At 30.6% G+C, this 21,335-nt stretch overlaps 2 protein-coding genes across 4 annotated transcripts; both read right to left on the bottom strand.

Annotated features, from left to right (window-relative positions):
• Positions 1-3,504: 3,504 nt before the first annotated feature.
• Positions 3,505-6,367, bottom strand: LOC100818906 (probable calcium-binding protein CML20). Of its 3 annotated transcripts, none has more exons than XM_041012322.1 (8): positions 6,228-6,279; positions 5,851-5,940; positions 5,528-5,651; positions 5,397-5,433; positions 5,287-5,332; positions 4,809-4,919; positions 4,600-4,702; positions 3,505-3,759 (listed from the first exon to the last, which is right to left on the bottom strand). In XM_041012322.1, the coding sequence occupies exons 2-8, from the start codon at positions 5,851-5,853 to the stop codon at positions 3,692-3,694; spliced, it is 492 nt and encodes a 163-aa protein (XP_040868256.1). In that variant the 5' UTR covers positions 5,854-5,940; positions 6,228-6,279; the 3' UTR covers positions 3,505-3,691. The 3 variants fall into 3 exon arrangements, with proteins under 3 accessions (XP_040868256.1, XP_040868257.1, XP_040868258.1); XM_041012323.1 differs by having other exon boundaries at positions 5,287-5,314; XM_041012324.1 differs by lacking the exon at positions 5,528-5,651 and having other exon boundaries at positions 5,287-5,314; positions 5,851-5,935; positions 6,228-6,367.
• Positions 6,368-12,830: 6,463 nt separating this feature from the next.
• Positions 12,831-15,469, bottom strand: LOC102665297 (uncharacterized). Its single transcript, XM_014771246.2, has 3 exons — positions 15,350-15,469; positions 15,047-15,139; positions 12,831-14,961 (listed from the first exon to the last, which is right to left on the bottom strand). Exon 3 carries the CDS (start codon positions 14,760-14,762, stop codon positions 12,999-13,001), a length of 1,764 nt encoding a protein of 587 aa, XP_014626732.1. The 5' UTR covers positions 14,763-14,961; positions 15,047-15,139; positions 15,350-15,469; the 3' UTR covers positions 12,831-12,998.
• Between the last annotated feature and the right edge of the window lie 5,866 nt (positions 15,470-21,335).

The raw sequence follows: 21,335 nt of genomic DNA, 5'->3' as shown, positions 1-21,335 counted from the left end.
TTAGTGCGCTTGTCTCACTAAGCAAGATAACCAAAGATGTTATTTTGTAGATCCCAATGGTCAAACCATGTAGACATGGGTTACAAACCCATAGTTCATATATGAAGGCGATCCAACGGTTAACAAATCCAGGATTACAATGTTACTGGAATAGGTTTGGGTAAAACTTGAAATCTCACAATTTCAACATAGGTCAAACAAACTCCACATAACCTAGCATCCACATCAGTAATCACACATGGCTAATTCATATAACACCTCAATTCATCCAAAGCAATCAAATAATCAAATAACACAAGAAATGCATTAAACATCGATTTTAAGTTATCGAAATTTCAGGGCGTTACACCAATCACATGATCATCATAATCATACAATGCAAACACAAATACGAAGTGCAAGGATAAACTCATTTATAAAAGAAAACATATTTTATTTAAAGAGATAAGGATAAGTATATATTAACTCAAAACAGAATTCTAATAAAATAATCTCAATTCAAACAATTTCAACAACATTCATTAAACATTCAAACTATACTTTAATTTCATATGCAACCACTCCATGAAATGTCATGCATACTTGACTCCCATGAGATTTTCAGCTTGGGGCAATCAATATAGATACACCCCTTAACATAGTCTCTCTCCCTGACCCAGTAGGGGATGACCTGCAGCTAATCATGTGGAGGAAGTGTAATTTTATCAAATATAGACAAATGTGAGTATTAGCTTACCTTTGTAAGGTTTATAAGATCTTACATATATAAGGATTCACCCACTTGTCTATTCTATAGGTCCATTCTCCTTAGCCACTAGAAAACCCCCAACACTAGGTCAAGAGCTTACCAAGAACCCTCAACTTACATGCCTACCCATATGCAATGTCATGTACACATCTACAATCTTGATATCACATGTTTCTTCTATGTTATAAGTCATTGTTTTCCTCATATTATGCTTATGAATACATCTAATAGTTCACTAAGCCTAGGTAAGTCATTCTCACACTTTCAATCCTTACCAACATAATAGCACTTCCCTTTACAAAAAGGTGAATTTCTTAACATAGTTCTAGAACTCTAATGTAGCATCTTTAATCCTCACATGTCATACTATATATGAATAAACAAACTTAACAAATCATATCAAATTCATCATATCATTGATTCACCATTCATCTACTCAACAATATGTGAGTTGTCTACTTATCTTACTCATAGCCATCAAACTATCACAATTATTGCAAAGAAACGAAGAAGAAAAACAATAAAACAATATAGCACTTAAGCCAATTTACGAGCAACTTACGAAATAAAAATTGGACACGGGGTACACTATTCTATAATTTTTTTTCTGACAGTAATGTCAACTTTGGATAAGCATAGCTCCCTTGTTTCTAAGTATTTTTAAGTGTTTTTTGATACCAATTGTCTCCCCGGATGTCTATTTTGATGTCCAACAAACAAAATTCAATTTCATTCACCACAAACAAATTTATCACAAAAATACCAATGCACATTGTTCCAAAAAGGCAACAGATAACAAGCATTTCATTTTCATCCATCATATACTCAAGTTCAATCAATTTATATCATAAACTTATCATCAAAACGATACTTCAAGTAGATATGAGACATCGCAACACAATAAAGTATAGGTTGGAGCTTCCCTTACCCAAACAATTTTTCAAGGGTTTCTAGCTTCTTATAGAGGGAGAGTAAATGATGGAACTTTGTGGCTTTTGAGAGGTCTTTTGTCAACTTATTTATGAAATCAACTAATAGAAATCTAAACCAACATAACAACAAACTTCAATCAAAATTTTAGCCATTACCTAAAAAACCTAAAAACCCAATCAGGGTTTTCTTGAGGAAGGATGAACAAGAACCAATGGATCAAGAAGATGCAAGACATAGACTTGCCACTTGTATCTAATAAAAAAAAGCTTCTAGATTTGGAAGACATGGTCTCTTGGAATGAATCTTACAACCCAAGCTCTTGAGGAAGAGAAAAAGAAAAAGCTTTTGGAGAATGAAGGAAGAAATGAAGGGTTTTGGAAATTTTAGAATTTTGTTGTTTGTACCCTTGTTTCCTCTAAAAACACCTCCATTTTTCTCTATTTTGTATTTTTAAAAAAAAAGCTAATTTTCACATAAGAACTTAGCTCAAACTCATGTAAACCCACCAAAACATATCAAACACTAAAACAAATATGTTTAAATCATTATTATTATTATTATTATTATTATTATTATTATCAAACAACATAATTTAAATTTAATTCCTCTTTTGTTTTAATTAACCACTAAATCATAACATTTAGAAAACCATGATTCTACATATGAATCGGATTATTATCCACTTTTAGGGACCTAGGTGATAGTTTACTTTTTTTTAGTTATTATAACTCTTTTTTAAAAAAAATTGCAATGTAGGTTTTTGTTGTGTACTATATGTGTCAAGTTATGTCACTTGCATTATGTTCAACAAGTTTATGGGGAACACCATAGACTTGTAGAGAAAGAAGTTGAAATCAAATCATATATGATCTATCATTTTTTATGCTTCATCTTGTTTCTTTAATCATATAAGGATAAAACACAACTTTGGTCCCTATACTTTGCATTCAGTGACTATTTTTGTCCCTATAATTTGAAAATGATTAATTTAGTCCATAAAGGTGAAAAAATTGCGACAACTTAGTCCAACCATCAAGTATCCTTTATTTCTTTTAATGTTGAGTGCGTGTGTAACATATCGTTGCTGATGTGGCAAATCCACATATGTAAATGGACATTCCACGTTAGTGCACAATGTTTTTGATTAAAATGTCAGTGGATTTTCTTACCATTGATTTTTAAATTTACGAAGTTAACACATATTTAAGAAGCTTATTCTTCTTGATTTCATTCTAATAGGTTCTTATGCAACAAAAAAATAATCCCTTTGCAAATCATGTTGCTACTAAAGTGTCGCCACCGACATCACTATTGACACTACGTGCCATGCTCTCTAATGCCAACCATTGCATCTTTGTTGAGGTCAATGCCTCTACCACTATCAATCTTGGAAGCGGCCTCAACAACGGACCCTCACTGCGCTCAAGCCAAAGTGCAAATCTATTTTGTCCATCCACTATTTTAGGTTTCTTTTTCTTTGTACAATTTTATGAAATTTTGTTACTATGATTTTGGGGTTTTAATTGTGCATTGGATCTAAAATTGTGACAGTAATTTTGGAGGCTTTTGAATTTTGAGGGTTTCAAAAGAGGAACAAAGGGATGGAGGGGGAGGGTGATGAAGAAGAAATGGTTAATGGAGATAGAGAGAGAGATTTGGGGGATGAAGTGAAAAATCAAAAGAGGAGAGCAAGTCATCAAGGATAGATTAAGAAGTAAAAAAAGAAAAAAAATTAAATAAAAAATTATTGACATTTTGGTCAATTTCATGACTCCTAGAAAAAAATATAGATTGATAAAAGAAATTAAAGATTACAACTAAACACGACAACTTCGAGGTTGTTTGATCATAACTAGGATCTCCAATTTAAATTTATGAAAATGAACAATACATAGATTGATAAAAGAAATTAAAAATTACACACGAGAACTTCGAGTTTGTTTGATCATAACTAGGATCTCCAATTTAAATTTATGAAAATATGACTGCACTGCATTAATTTCTGTACGATTAGTGGCCGTAGTAGGGGGTATCGAGCAACATCCTTATAAACTCCTCTGCACTAACTACAGGACAATCTGCATATTTTATAACAGAAAAACAGATGTAACATCTCACAATCATGAGAAGAAATTGTACACTAATGGGAAAGCAAAATAAAAATTGAGGCACCCCTGTTATAAATTATAATTGAACCACGATTAAGCCTCTATCCTAGCAAGCTTTAAAATATTTTTCGCAAAAGGTAATGTTTTCTTCCTTTTCCTTTTAAGACCTCAGGCTGTGATATTTTCAATTCCATGGTAATTAACATGAATAATAAATTAACAGAAAGTAAACCTATGCAATGTCGAACAAATAAAACAAGTCAAGGTTGATCACTAAATCTATCGTTAAAAATAAAATAATGGCAAATATAGTGTTCCTTTACCATTTATATAATAGAATTTGTCATCCAACAGACAAGAGTGTATAATACATTGACCTCCCCTGAGCATTATGATTCCAATGCAAACATCCCAATATACTTTTCAAAACTACATTGAAAAATAACTTTTGAATAAGCAATATTCCTATTTAATTTTTCAAACATATATACCACTTTGTATCATTTTTTTGGTAAACTGATTAGTGTTACTGAGGTAAAACCACAAACTACTTATTTTTTTTTTAATCTTTTGGCCTCTGTATTTTCCATTTATTTATTTTAATGCAGAAAACTGCCAATTTGAATTTCAAAGAAATGATAGTATTTTTTTTATATACACACATTATGTCAGCAAAATCTGAAGTCCATGGTCCCATCACTCCCATGCATCCACACCCAGTTAACCTCAGAATAAAAATCCGCAGTATTAGAAGTAAAAGTTTTCCTGTAAAATTAGAATGTTGACAAGGATATGATTGGAATAACTTACTATCTTGGTCTGCTTCATCAACCAACTCCGGAATCTCTCTGTTAGTGAAATTTTGACCTGGCTCTTTTGCAATGCACTTGATGTCTGATGCAGATATCTTTCCCTAAATTGACCACAAGTAATGAAAATAAAAGAATATAAATGATGTATAACATGAAGAACTTTACATTTTGATTATGATCAATAATATGGATAGCTTTCATGAGCACCTCTTTACTGTCCCGCTCTCCTATTTTGGTTGTCATCATGTACTCAAATTCTTCATAATCAATTGCTCCACTTCCATCCTTGTCCAAATCTGCTATCATTTGATTAATGTGCTGAAATGACACCACACATTGTCCATTAGAAATGCAAACATAACTCTAACAAAACGAATAGCATCAGGAAATTCTGTATGATGTGTACATAAACTACTACAATGCTAAATTTAATTTCATCACAAGCAATTGACTCCCTAATACTAAATAAGTAGAACCACATGTAAATGTTAAATAAAACAATAAAAAGAGGAGGGGCAGGTTAGCTTCGGTTATCATGGACAAGGAGACAGATAGATGACCCCCTTCCTCGTGACACTGATTGGGAATTCTAGGAGGAAATCATTGAAATTTGTAACTTACAAAATTCAATTCAATGATTCAATCATAAGAATATTGAATGCATGTACTAGTATATGGGTAATACCTCTTCTGTCATCTCAAATCCAAGGGCCCTGTCAAGATAAAAATGTCTGTCACAAAAACAACACAGTTAAATGATATGACACATTTTAAGAATGTGAATGGCAACAATACCTCATGGCAACATTCAGCTCCTTGGCATCAATAGTACCTACAGATAATTAAAATAATAGCATTAATAAAAAATGAAGAAGAAAACTATCTAAACATGGTGTTATTTTGATGCTAAAGTCTGTATACTAAACCTGAGCCATCAGTATTGAATAATTCAAAGGCTTCCCTAATCTCCTGTTTCTTCTGTGTTGTCAAATTATGGTGTCCTCTGGGTATATTATTGTAACTCTTGGATTCCCCTCTATATAAAGATGACTGATATAGGAATTGAACAAGTTAATGGTTTGCTTTTTTTGTTCTCAACCCTATATTTGATACATAAAATAAAGGGAAGCCACTCACTTAGGCACATATCTAAAAATAAGTAAATATTTGCGAACAATCGTAAATGATACAAGAACTAATGATCAATGATCTATTGGTTTCATTAAGGGAGTAAAGAGGGTGATCGTACCATTTTCGTTTGAGATAGGGTACGGACAAACCACGATAGAGACGTTCCAGAATCCCTCTTTTCTCACTTTTAAAAAATTCAACGTCTTCTCTGCATTTAAGGATTTTAATGAAGTAAATGAAACAATCATGTCCAAAATCATTAGCAGTTTTCAATCTTCACATTCTTCACAAATTATTCTCAAGAAACAATGATGTCCAACATATGCTGCTAGACCCCAATAACCCTTCATCAGACAGATGTCACATACATCCACTATCTATTTCACTATATTGTATGTTTTGTAGCAGAATCAACAACTTTGTTTTGTTTCTGCAGTAATTGAAACATAAAAGAAAAAGAAAGGAGTAATTATGAATATCACCCACAATCAATACCTGATTCAAGTTCGATTTGAGATGCGATAATTGCGATCAATGAGAAAATCAGAAGAACAATTTGACACGCGATAAGGGTTTGAACGGTTTGGGAGAAAATCGTGAAAGATTGAGAGCGATTGTGAGAGACAAAAGTGGGGATTAAGGCTTGTATTATAACGGTGTAACCGTGCAAACATGAAGGAGAAATTAGTGGAAGCATCGCATAAATGTTAATTTTTATATAATTAAAATTAAAAATCATAATAAATAAAGAGTTTCAAAAATATAAATTTTATTATAGCTAAATTTTTTAATAAGTGAATTTTTTTAAATATATAAATTTTTATTTTAACTTTAAATATAAGGTTATTTTTAGTTATTTACTTTATTAGAATTTAATTTAGAAGCAAAAAGAAAATAGTATATTAAAAGAGATAAGTGGTTAAATATTGTCAAAGATAAGAGGATAGTAATATACGATGGTTGAGAATTTTCTTTAAACTAATAGTAAGAGTAGTGTGTTAAATGAATCTAAAAAAAAAAACGTTGAAATGTTAATTAATTAAGTGAGTGAAGATACCATTCTCTATATTATATATTTTAATTTATAATATAAGATCCACCATATTCATAAAAGATATAAAAAGTGATTTGGAGAAAAAAGAACCCCTAAAATGAATTTAAAGTAGAGTGGGCTGATCAAGAGTGGTTTAGTCTAAAAATAAGGATAATCCTATTTCACACGCTATTTGTAACCATAACTTTTTTTCATGGCATCATTTCTTTTAAACACGTCCAAGCATGGCATATCCAAAGCTATAACATGGTTGGGTTTACTATGGCACAAGCATAAAATATAAAAGATTGTCTGTTGTGGGTCAAAGAACAAATCTAGGATACGAGGCCTAGAACCTTAGAGGAATTCAAAAACGCACCACCAAGGGACAACATCTAACGGCACCAAGGGAGCATTAAGGATTTGCTTAAGGAATAACAATATATCTACATTGTAATAGCAATATATCTACATTGTAAACAAGTTACCAAAAGTTTTACTTATGCCAAGTTTTTAGGGTACTCTGTATAAAGTCATGAAGCTTTTTACTAGAATCATATTGTTTTCTGCATCCTTTTGTTACTGTACAAGGCATAATATTAACCAGGGAAACTATACAAGAAAGACTTTTGACAGAATTGATTTAAATATATGATTCTAAAATATAAGATAAGATGCTAAATTTCATACTTGAATTCTAGTTCGTCTATTATGAAATCAATGAAAATCTGCAACAAAAAAAGTGATTGTCAATACTAATCCAAGGACAAAAAATTATCACCCATTTGAAAACAAAATTTTTAAACACCTGCGTAACCAATCATCCTCTCTTGATCAAACAATTTTGAGGTTCTGAAACCATTTCACTGAACAAAGTGATCATTTCCAACCAAAATTCAAGGAACACAGACATGAACACACAGAAGAAATTTGTATTCTGAGAACTGTCCTAATCAGCTATGCTGCTATGGTTCAATATGAACACAGACATGACTTATAAACAATTCAAGGAATAAAACACATAACTCACTTCACAAAACCGTAATTCCCAACCTCAAGACCATCATCCCCAGCAAGAAGAAAACACTAAAGAAAGCAACTTTCCATGGAAACAGACAGAACCTAGAAAGGGAAATTTGTGGAGTACCAGAAGAGAAGCTGAGGAAAGCAAGCATGGCAGCTTCGTTATTAGCTTCTTTAAGGGAACTAATGGCACCAGAAGTGAAGGGGACACGATTGACATAATCAGAAGCTTAAAGCTTGGTATGTGATCTGGACCATCTTTCATGGCAAAGTGCCTAGGCAGACCCCACTTTCTCTGGTGGCACAGCTCTTGCAACTTTGCCTTGTACATTTTCACCTTCACACACAACAAGAGAAAGGACTCACCAAACAATATATACATGGAAAAAGAACTAATGTAAGAGATTGGATTAGTAAAATCAATCAGTAGTTTAACATCTATGTACTAACGGTGTAATGGTTTTCTAAATTGTCAACCAATCATAAATCATTTTAAAAATTAATGACTTAGACATTATAAAAGTTTACAAAATTACTTCACATGAAAATTTTTGATGATTAGTTCACAATGTAAAATCTATTTACACGGTTGTTGGTGCATGTAGTGTTTACTGACATGCTTGCATAAGTGTAGGATTAGTATATGATTATACGATCATAGATTAACACTCTTCTTTACGTACCATATAATAATATATATGAGATGAATTAATGTAAATGATAAGATAAATTTTAAGTAAAATTAATCTTAAATGTTAACATATGATTATATATAATAAAATTCATTCTTCTCATGAGTCCTTTAACATATTGTGTGAGTTTGAATTCTCTAGAGAGAAATGCATGCTTCCTGCATGAAGGGGAGAGCGGTTGTGAAGAACTGAACAGTGAACATTGCCTATTTGTTTCTGCTGCATGTATTATTGTTTGCGTGTGTGTAAACCATGCGGAACGTATGGTCTCATTTTGAATTGAATTCCATGAGATTTGAAAATATTTTTAAAAACGGGATTGCTACCAATATATATTTAATTAGGACAAATATTTGAGAAGAAGTAAAAATAAAAAACTATTTATGTAATTAAAAGGTGCAGTTTAAAATTATTTACGGGGCATGAACCAACTTAAGAAGTCAAAATCACTCATGCCCCTTGAATAGTTGTCAAAAACTATACCTTTTGGTAAATAGTTTTTTTTTTTTTACCAATAAAAAACTTCAAGTTATGTCGTTCCTTAAAAACGTAGGAGTTGACCAAGGTTTGAATCTCCGTGCTTACATTTAATTAGCACCCCACTGTACCTCAAAGGAATTGGTTTTAAGGAAAGATACATGGATGTGAGAAAAAAAAGTGACAGAGTTCATTTATAAAAAGAAGATTGTATACATTAATTGATTGGTTTTAGGCTTTAAAAGAAAATTAGATTTAAACATTTTAAAAGAGATTGTGCATATTAATTAATTGGTTTTAATCTTTAAAGGAAATCAGATTTAAAGTCACATATTAAGCAGGTGTGTTAACCATGATGATTGATTGATTTTTTATTATCTTTAATTAGTTCATAATAGGATTTTTTTAAAATTGATAATTTAGTGAGATAAGAATTGGTCCCATGTTTTTTTTAATTATAATTGGTAGCATGCATATAATCATATATTAATAACTTTTTTTATTATCTTTTTAATACACTTCTTTTTTGTTTATACCATATTAAACAATTATTTTTCTATGAATTTATAAACAAGAGCATGGATTTTGATAAGTTGCCACAATATTAGTCGGTAAAGAATATTTAATTACAATAAAGGTTTTCTATTCCTGCCATTTTTCTTGTAATATTTTTTTTTATCTACCATGATAGAAGACATTGTTTGTTAAGGGATTTATAACAACCCATGCGGCCATGCCTTCTGTTCAACCAACCAATTGATCTTCTTGACTTATAATACCTATTAAACCAATCATCTTGCTTTTTTTGTTTTTGCACAAGAGAAATTTTAATTTGACCTTAGATATTTTTTTTCTTCTTTATTATAACATCTAAGTAGACTAACTTTTTTCCTTTTGCCTTCTTGGCGGAAAAAATGTGATATTTCAAAATAGAATACTAATACATTGTCCAACTTATTTTATACTCAACATATTCGAGTCTCCCTATGAAGGGAACATCATAACATTTTTAACCAATATATATTATTTACAAACTTTATAGTAATCCCAAATTACTTCTTTGTCCTGCTTGCTTCTTAACTTATATGATTTTTTTAATGAATTTTTAAATAGGAGTTAAGTGGTATTATAAAATTGGCTGATGCTGTACTTGCGATTTCTGCTGTAATGTGGTGGTGGTAGCTTAGTGTTGGCTGGTGTGGACATTGACATGTAACTTGATTGTGAAATATTGTATAGTAAGTTTCATTATTTATAGAAAAACTTAAGATTAATGATATTGTTAAAAGTGTCCTTAGAGTAGTTAAAGAACTAAAAAGAAAAAATATTTATTGTCTAAATCATAGGAAAACGTAAAAAGAATCTTGAACAATGCAATTTTTTGCTTTCCAATGGCATTGAAATCCAAAGAAAATGTTGATACGAGCTACTGAATTTCCAGAATTAAACTTTTGTGGGGTAATATAATTTGAAAACAAAAGGCCTTCAAATTTAAAACAAAACAATTAAAAACTGAAAAAGAACCAAACCGCATGCAATTCCTTGTTTCACTAATTTATAGGCAGAGAAATTTGTGTGCTCTTATGAATAGAAAAATGTAGGAATTAGTTGATGCAAAAGGCTCATATTAATATAAGCTAAGCATGTTTGATATCCCCTCTTCCTTGTGGAAAGACCCTCTGCTAATGACATGTGATATTAATTTCTTTCAGGGTTCAATTTCAAATTTCGGAGGTAGAGGATTCACTTTCTATTGGCTTATTTATTTTGATAAAGCTTTCTTTTTTTCCTGTGTTGCCTAGTTTCCATAAGTAGCTCTAATTTGTTCCATTCTATTATTTAGTCCTGTTTTCTTTTCATTGTTTATGTCAGCCACTGCATATGCTTGCTTTATTGTTGTTTTTTTTTTTTTTTTATGAAAATGTCTGGAAATGGACTAATGTCAGTAAATGAAATAAGTTAATATGACCAATATACAGAAAGTCTAAGCAATTTAATTAACCTTTTATTTTTATTTATTATTAAAATTGTTTCTTTTAGAAAAATAATAATTTTGTTTCTCAGATATGCGTAGGAACCACTTCTGGAGTTCTGGTTTCTATTTTCTTTGATTTTTGTCCTTGTTTATCGAGAATCCACAACCAAAGTCGAGACATGTTTACATTTTTTTTATTAGTAGACATGTTTGCATTACAATTTAGGAAAGATAGATGTAAAAATCTCTCTCAATCCAGGAGATATAAAAAGTAATAAAAAATAAATTACACTATCTTCTCTTTAAGGATACTTTTAATTTGAATCCAAGTGATGAATAGAATTGGAATTGTAGTTCAGAATTATAATTTTAATTACAATTTTAACAGAACTAATATTGATTAGTTTTAACGCCCTGTAACCTGTTATTAGTTTTAAAGTTTTAAAAGATAAAGTAATATCTTGAATGTTCCTACATTCAGCAAAAAAAAAAACTTAAATGTTCCTAGTTTTAACTTCAAAATTTCATCCAAAGTCTTCTTTTAAGTTTTTAAAATTCATTAGAGTCCAAGTGGTGAATGGAATTGGAATTGTAGTTCAGAATTATAATTTTAATCACAATTTTAACAGAACTAATATTGATTAAGGATCATAATTCTTACATTTAGATTGTAGAAAATATTAAATTATAGAGTTTATATTTGAAATCCATTTTTACACCTCTAATTGGTCAAGGGTAAGGTTTATTGAAAAAATAAAGTCCCACATTGTTGTGTAATGAGTCAACACAAGTGAATATGAAGTAAAGGGTGTCAAGGTCTAATTTCCCTAAGCATTTTTCAGAGTGAATATAAAATAGCTCTGGCATATAAAACAGGGTGTCACGGTCTAATATAAAATACCTTGGTACAGCTACTCAATCACTCTTAACTCTTGCATTCTAACAATGTGCAGTTAATAGGTACAATTTAGAACCTGAACGATCTGGCATGCCATTGCAATTGGCTAGATTAATAGGCACCCTCCCATTATCCTGAGATATATGTTTCATATTCTACATTCAGATATAGGTTGTTCTGCCTGAGAAGCTAGATGGTTACTCAATTATGTTTATCGGCATAGGACACTTTTTTTCTCAATAATTTCTGATTTAGTTCATGCATCAATAACAATAGCAAAACTATACCAGGAGTTTGAAGGTAAAAACAATAGCATATATTACTGAATGCATCTGTTTTACACAAAGTTTAGATAATGAAACTGTTGCTACAGTTTACAGAAATTTAGATTATGAAACTGAAATTACAGTTCAACCAATTACAAAAGGACAAGGTGAGTAATCCATGTTGATCTGAACAACAACCCGTTGACTCCAGTTGATCAATATACAAAGCATTATATGAAATGCTAGTGAACACAAAACTTCAGATTTAAAGAACCAAGAAGAGAGAGAAGGCAAAGGGAAAAGCCTTTAGTATTGGCGAAAATGCAAGAACCAATGTCAGCAAGGAGGAGAAAATCAATCCAAGTCAGATATGAACCTCCAATGGACATCATGCAAAACATGAAAAAGGAGGAGAAAATGAGAACAGGAAGAAAAATTACAGTCCAGAAGCATTAAATTGAACCAACTCATTGCATAAGCAATGAACTTCTTCCTACCAGAATTAAGTTTGGCAGTAAACGCAAAACCACATTAACTTAAAATTGGATCAACTTTAGTTAAAATTACAAATCCAAGTTTCAAACAACCAAACGTGTACACAAACACATACTTAGAGTGTCTCACCTAAATTTCAGTCTGATAAAAAGTTGTTGAAGGAAGTGTTGCTAGCATTCGTTTTACCTCCATAAGCAAAGATACAAACAGCAAGCAGTATTCAACAAATTAGCTACCAATTGATAAACATGTTGCTGAGTAATGCAGTGAAACCAAGACAATAAACCAGTACCAAGCTCACAAGATCAAGTTGTATTTGTTTTTCTGACATGTCATGTAATTTTTTTACTATAAGAAACAAGCGTTAACTAGTGGTAAGGATTTAGTATGATAAACTAATAATTTTGTCAACTATGACCAAATTTTTCTATTTTTAATTTTTTAATCACTGTCTCCAGTCTGTTGATTCTCTGTTCAAGATACTTCACTTTTATTCCAGATGCACAGCTACAGCTTTCACTAGACAGCCTTGATTCTTTTCTCCCATTTGCATCCCCAAAATCTTCCTCCAGACCCCCCATCAATGGCTCACCGTTGTCTTCACCAGAATTTCCAGATGGAGCAGTTTTCAAATGAGAAAAACCAGGTGGAACATCAGCATCATAACCCTTTTTATTTGCTTTCAATACATGTGGCCCATGAGGAGGAGGCCTCAGACTTCTCTTTCGCTGCACAATATTCTTTGCAAAATCATGATGACGACATAGTACTGATTGCTTCCACCACATTGCATAACGTGTGGTAACATCTCCCTCAAAAAGCCTAGCAGGAAAATACAAACTCCTATCAGATATGGTCCTGCAGTAATTTTTCCATGCAATGGCTTCAGTCCCATGAAATGTAGGCACACGACCAGGAACATCTTGATCCATTCCAAATTGCATAGCAACTCTATGTGGCAGATACTTCTTTATAGTAGACTGAATTCCAACAAGCACAGAAACTCTCAAGCATGTAACAAAAGACACTAGTAGTCCCGTAGGTTCTTTATCCAAATTTGTATCAATTAGTACCAAAGTTTCATTTTCTGGATAAAACACCTTGAACTTACCAGCATATTGAACATAAGGGCGCCAACGGAAATGCTCCATAGCCGAGTCCAGTGCCAATCTCACATTGTCAATTTTCAAGGTATTAACCTTGTGCCACCTAAACAACATAGGGTCTTCTTGGTTTATCAACATGGGCTGTGGTTGCAAATTCATGAACCTCTCCCACACCCAAATTTGGACCAGGTAAAAGGGTGACAGAAGAGTAACCTCCAATTCCAATTTATCATTAGTGAAATCTACTATTGTTTTCTTTAACAGACTCAAATCCTTATATATGCTGGCTAAAACTGCTGGTCCCAAAGCAATGGAATTCCCTCTAGCAAGATGAATAGCAATGGGGAAAACAAACTTACTCATCAAGCCATTGTGAGAAAAACCAACCATTGTCAACCAAGTTGCAAGGAATGCTTCATGCTCAATTTCACTCCCACTATTGAGAAAAAGATTCATCCATAATGATGTCGTAACCTTAGCTCCGTTCTTCCTCAAGGGTTGCTGTCTTGCATGAATCAATTTCTTCTCCACCTCTATCATTTCCTGGCTTTGAAGTGGAGTGAAGATAGGATCACCAACAAGAGGGTAAGCCCCCAACACCATCACATCTTCCAAGGTGATTGTTGCCTCCCCCCATGGAAACAAGAAGGTATTTGTCTTAGGACACCACTTCTCAGCAACCCCAAAACACAAGTTTTCGTCTTTCACTATGGAACACTTGGTACTCATTATGGCATCAAAGATACCAACTTTCTTCCACACTGATCCATATCTTACTTGAAGTGCATCCACCCATTCAACCCATTTCCGCTTTAGCTTGGGCCACCCTTTGAAATGGACCACCAAAGGCCACTCCTTTGGTTCAAACACAGGTGGCAGTTGCATAGTCTTGGAAGATGATAGAACCTCAGAAACTGATCCATCAAGGGACTTTGCAAGGGGTTTCAGAAAATAGGCAGTTCTCAAAGATGGTTCACTGTCACCAATAGGTGAAACCATGAAATCTTCCCTCACCTCCATCATGCTCAACGTTGATTCATCCATGAAATCTTCTCTCACCTCCATGATGCTCAACACGATAGAACCAAAAAACACAGCAGAACTATCAGCTAGAAGGGTAGGTAATACAAGGAAATCAGAGACAACATAAAAACATTCTAATATCTGTATGAATCAATAGACATCCCATAACTTGGCATTGGCTTCCCTGTACACATGGTTGAAAATAAAATTCTGGGCATTTCTTAGGTTGGAAGAAATTTCCCTGAAAAGGGCATAACATTATCATGGTTGCAAATAAAATTAAGCAATAAGCATTGTGATGCTTCATTTTAAAAGGTTACACTTACCCAGATTGCACGCAAAAGCTGTGAAGAACTTAAGCATTTGAGGGTTTTGGAAAATAACAGCTCTACCGTACCTGCTGAATTTTCTCTCTGCAACTGCGAAAAAATGTTCAACCAAATGAGTGAAATGACAAATTCTTGGATGATGAAGCTCATAATCCCAAATCCAGGTTCTGTTAACAACAACAAAATCATTTCTTCTCTTCCACAGAGTGAACCCAAAGAGCACCCCTCTGATGTAAAAAGTAGAAACCATAGTGAAAGCAAATTTGTGATGAAGTTTAATTAAAAGAACTGAATATTTACCAAAAATGGTTGCTGTCAATAGGGGTGCTTGGACTAAGAAAAATGGACATTTATGCTAATGTGTGTGCTGGAACTTCAACCATATGCATTCTTGCATACCGAGTTTTTTTCTTTTTCTTGTTTTCTTTTTCAGGTTAGAGACCGTGATTGCTCAGAGTTTAAGTACAATATTAAAAATATTACAGTGATTAGTGACATTAATAAAATATTAAAAACATTTATAAACTATAATTAGGAAAATTTAAATAACTATTTTAAGTAAAATGTAAAAGATATAAATTAAAAATAAATTATGAAAACATTAAATTTTACAATAATGAAAATTAAAAATAAAGTAACTTTTTTAATTATATGGTTTGATAAAAAAAAATTCTCTTCTCTTTAAAATGAAAACTAGTGATAAATAGAATTTTGGCTGGTTGACCAAAAGGAGTTAATTTTACATGCTAATTACTAAAGTAGGACTCTGTTGAAATAGTTTACCAATTGTGACAGTGAAAGTTGAATTTTAATTTGACTAGAGTTTTCAGTCTCAGGTTAATTTTTTTTCATAAACAAATTGATTTTTTAATGTCTTGTGATGTTTGCTTACACTACAAAATTTTTATTACAAGAAAGGCTTTGGATTTCAACCTTTTTTTCTCCATAACACCCACTACAAAAATGGCATTGAAATCCAAAGCAATTTTTTTTTTAAAATTACTGAATTTCAAGAATTACACTTTTGTGGGGTACGTATTATAGTTTTAAAACGTAAAGGCTGGAAATTTAAAACAATTAAAACACGAAGTGATTGGATGAGCATAGAGAAACTCAAATAGATGCCTTAAGAATTAGATTAATTATTTTAGCTGAATGAATTATATTACTTAACTTGTTAGATATTATCTTTTAATATTATTCAGTTTTATTTTAAATTTTCAAGAGTGCGTTTGGACAGAGAATTTTAACTGAGAAAAATAATTTATTAAAGAATTTAAATTTCTGTAATTTAGAATTCATTGTTTGGATGTTTTTTATGAAGAATTTAAAATTTTAGAATTTTAAAACAGAATTTTAAAATACTAAAAATCTGGAATTTTAGTTTTCTTCTAAAATGTGAGAAATTGAAATTTTCTTCTTTCAAGAAACACCGAACTCCTAAAATATCGATCGTTATAAGTACACTTATAATTGTTATTGAAAATTATTAGATTATATATTGTACCTCTCATCTGACTATGATCAATGAATGAAATATTTGTTATTTTATCTTCTTAATAATTTTATTGCAGTTCTTTAATGGTAGAGTTTTAGGAGTAATGATAGAATAGTTATTCATCACTCTATCATTAATAATGTGTTTGATTGATGGATTAAAAACTCAGATAAACTCACCTATAACTTCCATTTTAAGTCTTAATTACTTTTTAATTGATTATTTCAAAATTTAAAAATATTTCTAAGAATCTTAAAATCTAACCAAACTCATTTTATAAACATTCTCCATAGTGTTACTGGCATATCTGGAAACAAGCGTCCCCTGAAAAACTGAAAAAGAACCAAACCCCGTGCTAATCTTTGTTTCCATTTTATAGGCAGAGAGATTTTCGCGTTTTTATGAATAGAAAATGTTGGAATTAGTTTATGCAAAATGCTAATATATATATATATATATATATATAAGCTATGCAATTTTTAATACCCCTCTCGTTTTTTTTTTCTTCTTTTTCTTGCTTCCCTTCCTTATGGAAAGACCCTCTGCTAATGAAACATGACATTAATTTCTTGCAGTTTTCAATTTCAAATTTCGGAGGTAGAGGATTCACTTTCTATTAGCATGTTTATTTTGATAAAGGCTTTTTTTTTTTTTTTTCCCCGTGTTGCCTAGTTTCGATAAGTAACTCTGATTTGTTACATTCCATTAATTAATCTTGTTTTGCTTTGTTTATATCTGCCCCTGCATATGCTTGTTGTTTTTTTCCTCTTCTTTATGAAAGTGTCTGGAAATGGGCTAATGTCAGTTAATGAAATAAGTTAATTAAGGAAGTCTTGGCAATTTAATTAACTTTTTATTTTTATTTAATTTTAAATTATTTTTTTAGGAAAATGAGAAATTTATTTCTCAGATACGTGTTCATTCATTCACACCACTTTTTGTTTCTAGTTTCTTTGATCTTTGTCTTCTGCTTGTTTGTCGAGAATCCCCAGCCAAACTGGAGCCATATGATGCGAGTTTTACATACAATTCCGGAATGAAAGAAAGAAATAAAAATATCACTCGTCCAAGAACATATAAAAAAAAATTCATAAAAAAATATAAAAAAGAGTTTAATGATCAGCAACTAATAACTTTAACCAGTTAGTAATACTTTTTAAAGTAATAGTTATTATAAAAATTAATAAACTTATTTTACATACATGATAAATTGTGATTAAATAATAATGTAAATTTTTTACATTATCATTGTAAAATTCTTTTTTATATAAAAATAATAAATAATACATTATACTATTTTTTTTGGGATATTTTTAATTATATTATTCATTATTTTAAATTTAAAAATGATTTTTTAATGAATGAAATATTTTATTGTATAGTCAGTTAAACAAGCTAACTACCAACACTGTTTGATACAAGTGGTATCTACTTGTATTTCTTAAATTCTAATCTTAAATTTTTATAATAAATATTTCATATCAATATAATTATAAAAAAAATTTAAGAAGCAAATTATATTGAATAATTATCAACTTCTCTTCATTATATAATTTATTTTATGAATTTCTTCACGATATAATTTTTTGGACCACTATGGAGTATTATTGACTTTCTCAGTTCCTAATCTCTATTTGAAAAATTAGTTGTAAGAGATCTTCTGTAAATACTCTTTCTTAATCATATTTTTTCTATTCAAGACCTTGTGAACTTAGCTCACTTACACTAAAATTTCGATTTATTTATCTCTTATTTTACATAAAATGGATTTGCCCGAACCGCTACATGATTTTCTTTTAGTCTTTCTTGGATCGGGTCTTATATTAGGAAGTCTGGGAGTAGTATTATTTACGAATCCCATTTTTTTTGCTTTTTCATTGGGCCTAGTTCTTGTTTGTATATCTTTATTCTATATTTTATCAAACTCCCATTTTGTAGCTGCATCACAACTACTTATTTATGTGGGCGCTATAAATGTTTTAATAATATTTGCTGAACTATCAACATATTGGTTTCCATGATATAATTAGATTTAATTATTATTTTAATCACTAAATTTAAAGGATTTTTCCCCTTAAAAAAATATTTTATCATTGAATTTTGATAAATTGTTTATTTTATTCCGCCATGTAATAAATTCACACTCTATAAAGATTTTTAGTTCTCATAAATTGATTTTTATTTTTTAGCCGCTAAAATTTATATTTTAAAATTATCACAAAATACCAATTTATTACACAAAAGACTAAAAAAAACAGTTTCTCCAAATTTAAGAAAACATGTTTTTGAATTTTAAAACTTTTATATATATATATATATATATATATATATATATATATATATATATATATATATATATATATATATATATATATATATATATATATATATATATATATGAAGCGAACTAAACCCCAACACAATTGATAGATCATTTCCACACCCTGTTACTAATATTAAAATTAAAAAAAATTAGAAGTAATTGCTCATTTTAACTTTAAAACTTCGTCTGAAGTCTTTATCTTTTAGCTTTTAAAATTCATTTAGATCAGACAGACTCGTGTATGAAATTGGAATTGTAGTTCAAATTATAATTTTAATTCCAATTCTAACATAATCAATTTTGAATAAGAATCATAATACTGATTCCTACATTTAGAATGCACAAAATGTTAAAGTATCGGCTTCCCTTTACAAATGGCTGCATATAAAATTCTGGGCAGTTCTTAGGTGGGAAGAAATTTCCCTGAAAAGGGGGTAACATTAGCATGGCTGCAAATAAAGTTAACCATTGTGATGCTACATTTTAAAATGTTACACGTACCCAGATTGCAGGAAAAAGCTTTGAAGAACTTAAATGTGATGCTACATTTTAAGGGTTTTGAAAAATAACAGTTCTACCTGCTGAATTCTCTCTCTGAGTCAGCAAAAAATGTGTAATCAAATTTGTTAAAGGACAATTTTTTACACGAGGAAGACGATATTCCTTAGTCCCAGCTCTGTTAAAAACAACAGCATCATTTTTTTCCTTTTTCTTTTCCACAGAGTGATATGCAGTGAACCCAAAGAACACCCCTTTGAAATAAAAATTGAAAACTACAACGCTGTGCTTGGTTGATCAATCAAATGAGAAAAAGGTTACAAGTTTGTGTTGAAGTTTAATTCAGAGGACTGAATATTTACCAAAAATGGTTGCTGACAATGTGTTGCTTGGACTAAGAAAAACTTTATGCTAATGTGGGTGCTGTCTCCAACTTTAACGATTAGCATTCTTGCACACCAAGTTTTTGTTCCAGGTGAGAGACCGTGACCGTCTCATGTATTTTTAAGTAAAATATTAGAAACATTAAAATAATAGGTTTAATTGCATAATTTATTCTTTTATTTTAACAATTTCACCAAATTTGTCGCAACATTATTTTTCTTACATTTTTATTTCCTATCTTTTAAATTTCATGAATTTAAAATTTTATGAATTTTGTCCCTATGTGAATTGAACCATTAATGTTAGTTGATTGATGACATGACAATGTTAATCACATATGTAAAACTCGTGTGTGCCCACATGAGAATACAGTTGCACTCAAATGGATCATGAATGTAAAATTAGTGTACTAACATGAATTAGAAACAAAATACACCAAAAAACACTAAATGATAAATATTAGAAGCCGAATTAGATCCTTTGCCCAAACTACTAACCCATTTGACTTTCTTAAACAAATTTATGATTATGCCTCTAAATCTTGTAACGCCTCCTTCTTTTAAAGGGAATTTGAATTGATTTGTAGATTGTCAGTAACATAAAAAGTTCATTTCTGCAGTTGAATTTTTTTAATGATTTTTTTATATATTCAAGTTTACATGTTATAAATTATTTGATTTTTTAAAAAAAATAAATCAAGTCATGCAAATTAACTAGCAACTCATTGAATCATGACTCAATGATCTAGTATTTTGATTGAGTTGATAATCAAACTGAGTCTAAGTTTGATACATTGATCATTTATTATCCATGTATATATATGATTTTCTTTATCTCTTATTTTTGTCCATCTACCTTTTTCATGTTTATTTTTAAATTGCATTTCAATAGTTTTTTTTTTTAAAATCTCAATAATTAAAAATAATATTGTATCAAAATATGAATTTTTTGTTTTAAATCTAAAATATAATTTATATGTTTAAAATATCTGTTCATCACAAATTTTAATATAATATAATTTTTATATATATTTTTAAATTTTAATTTTAAATAAATATTTATGTATATATGCTAAAATAATAGTTAGTATTAAAATGTGAAATTGGTACCCTTAGTTAAAAAAAAAAACACATGCAAAATAAAAGGATATAATGGTACCCTTATTTAAAACCTGAATTGACAGTAACAAATACTAACAAAAAAAAAAAGTTGAATTGAAATCAACTTTTACCGTAGGGTATGTTTTACCACAGTCCCACGGTGGGCGCCAAATGTAATTATCAAAATTTGGAATTGGCACACGTCACAGTGGACATGGACAAGGTGGGTTTCTAAAATTCGCATGTCAAACTGAGAACTCTCTTTGTTAAGAGGACAAGAACGAAGAGTTACAAAACAAAGTACTTTGACACTAAAGTAAGTATTGAGTTGGAAGAATAAGTGAGAATGTATGTGAAAAAAGTACAAGGGAACCTGATACTTATAGTTTGCAGAGGGAGCTGCGAGTCTTTGTTTATATGGGTTGTAACAGTGACATAACAACCCTTGCAGATAATTACCAACTTGTAGATAATAACCGATAG

This window comes from Glycine max, chromosome 18, assembly GCF_000004515.6.
Source record: "Glycine max cultivar Williams 82 chromosome 18, Glycine_max_v4.0, whole genome shotgun sequence".
Taxonomy (NCBI): domain Eukaryota; kingdom Viridiplantae; phylum Streptophyta; class Magnoliopsida; order Fabales; family Fabaceae; genus Glycine; species Glycine max.
The sequence above is the reverse complement of the archived record's forward strand: the minus strand, read 5'-3'. Positions and strand labels throughout refer to the sequence as shown.

Coding starts and splice junctions, on each gene's coding strand:
- LOC100818906 (XM_041012322.1), bottom strand. Junction 5,333..5,396: donor GAGCTGAATGTTGCCATGAG/GTATTGTTGCCA, acceptor TTTTTGTGACAG/ACATTTTTATCTTGACAGGG. Junction 4,920..5,286: donor GATTTGAGATGACAGAAGAG/GTATTACCCATA, acceptor GTGTCATTTCAG/CACATTAATCAAATGATAGC.
- LOC102665297 (XM_014771246.2), bottom strand. CDS start 14,762: ATGGAGGTGAGAGAAGATTTCATGGATGAATCAACGTTGAGCATGATG.